This window comes from Plasmodium gallinaceum (genome assembly GCF_900005855.1).
Source record: "Plasmodium gallinaceum strain 8A genome assembly, contig: PGAL8A_v1_66, whole genome shotgun sequence".
In the NCBI taxonomy this organism is placed as follows: domain Eukaryota; phylum Apicomplexa; class Aconoidasida; order Haemosporida; family Plasmodiidae; genus Plasmodium; species Plasmodium gallinaceum.
In genome coordinates, this window is record NW_021628226.1 from 140,570 (window position 1) to 142,367 (window position 1,798).

A 1,798-nucleotide genomic window follows, 5' to 3' on the forward strand; every position below is an offset into this window, starting at 1 on the left:
TTTTTTTTTTTTTTTTTTTTTTACCTTGTCTATTTTAATTAAGCGAAAATGGTTATCTTTGAAATCATTGTACAAAATATTTTTGTGAATTATTTTTATTTCAGACTGAATTATAGCAAAATTACTTTTTTTTAGTTTTAAATTATTATTATTTGTTTCTATTAATTTATATGGTAAGCCATCATCTGTATAACTAAAGTTTTCCTAAAGATACATTTATATGAATGAATAAAAATATTATATAATTTCATGATTGCACACATAAATAATGGTAAATATGTTATAAAATGAATTAATATACTTAGATATCATTATATAAATATAATATTAAAAAAAAAAAGTTACAAAAATTTAAATTTAAAAAAAAAGAAATAATATCCTTTATTTTAATAATTTTATTATGCAATTAATATAATCAAAAGAGATTATAACATATAATAATATATATATATATATATATATATATATATATTTAATATTATTTTACTTCTTCTATTAAATATTTGGAATATAATTGAAATATAAATTTTGTTTTCATTTGGTTTTCATAATTTAATTTTTCTTCTTTAATAGCTGTTTTACATATTTGATCTATATTTCCGCATACTTTTTCGTAAAATAACTCAACATTTTTATGTAATTCATATACATTTTCTTCTATATTATCTTTAATAATTTTAAAAGTATTTTCACAATATTCTAAAATATATTCATTATATAAAATTTCATCATAATTAAAATATTCCTTCCATAATTCAGAACTACATAAATTTAATTCAAGAGTCTCTTCTATTGCAATATCTATATATTTTTCTTTTTTCTTTTTTATTATTTTATTTAAAAGTTGTATTAACTTTATGCATGTTCTACATGAAGAAAATGTATTATGAGCTTGATTAATTTTTTCATATACCTCCTTTTTTATTGTTGACGTATTTCTATAAAAAATTCCTAATTTTACTAAATCAGAAATATAATCGTTTTCTACATTTATAGAACTAATTTTATTATAGCATATTATAAAAAAGTAAAAAAGAAAGACGCTATAAGATAAATTATTTTTCATATTTCACTTTATTAATAATAAAATTTTCATAAATATTTCATTTTCTTTTATCTTTTAAAAAATTGTACTATTTTTTTTTAATATTTTTTTCATTATATTTTATTTTTTTTAAATTTACATATTAATGAAATAATTTATGTCTTTTTTTTTTTTTTTTTTCTAAAGGAGTATAGAAAATTATTTTACAGAATTTCAAAATAAAGAATATATTTAAAGATATGTGATTTTCATAAAAAAATATTATTAAAAAAAAAATTTATATATGAGCTTAGTATATGATATTATATAATTACCTTTTTTTAATTCATATACATATATATATATAAAAAAAAAAAAAAAAAAAAAAACATTCCGGTATTGTTAAGTTCTAACATTTTTAATTTTCGACGTTATATTTTAAAAAAAAAAGATTCACATTATTAGAACAGCTGAAACAACAATTATAACAAAACATATAATTTTAAATATTTCTTAAAGTATCCATTTTTTTTTTTTTTTCTTAAAAAATTCCTTTTCTTTTAGATTTTATAAAAGATTTAAAAAAAAAAAAATTCTTCTTTATTTTATGATTCAAACTATTTTTTAAAATTATTTTTTTCAAACTAATTAAAATGGTTTATTTATATTTTATAAATTTTACTCATATATGAATTAAAAATTTAGATATATATATTTAAATAAATAGAATATTAAACAAAATAAATTTAAAAAAAAAAAAAAAAAAAAAAAAAA

The 1,798-nt window shown here is 14.3% G+C and overlaps 1 protein-coding gene across 1 annotated transcript in view; it reads right to left on the reverse strand.

Annotated features, from left to right (window-relative positions):
* Positions 1–1,066, reverse strand: part of PGAL8A_00173800 (conserved Plasmodium protein, unknown function) — a gene marked incomplete at both ends in the record, with an annotated part of 1,568 nt that extends 502 nt beyond the window's left edge. Inside the window, 2 exons of the mRNA XM_028670062.1 lie at positions 25–204; positions 488–1,066. Of these exons, the coding sequence (XP_028526852.1) occupies positions 25–204; positions 488–1,066 (759 nt within the window). The remainder of the gene's footprint in view (positions 1–24; positions 205–487) is intronic.
* Between the last annotated feature and the right edge of the window lie 732 nt (positions 1,067–1,798).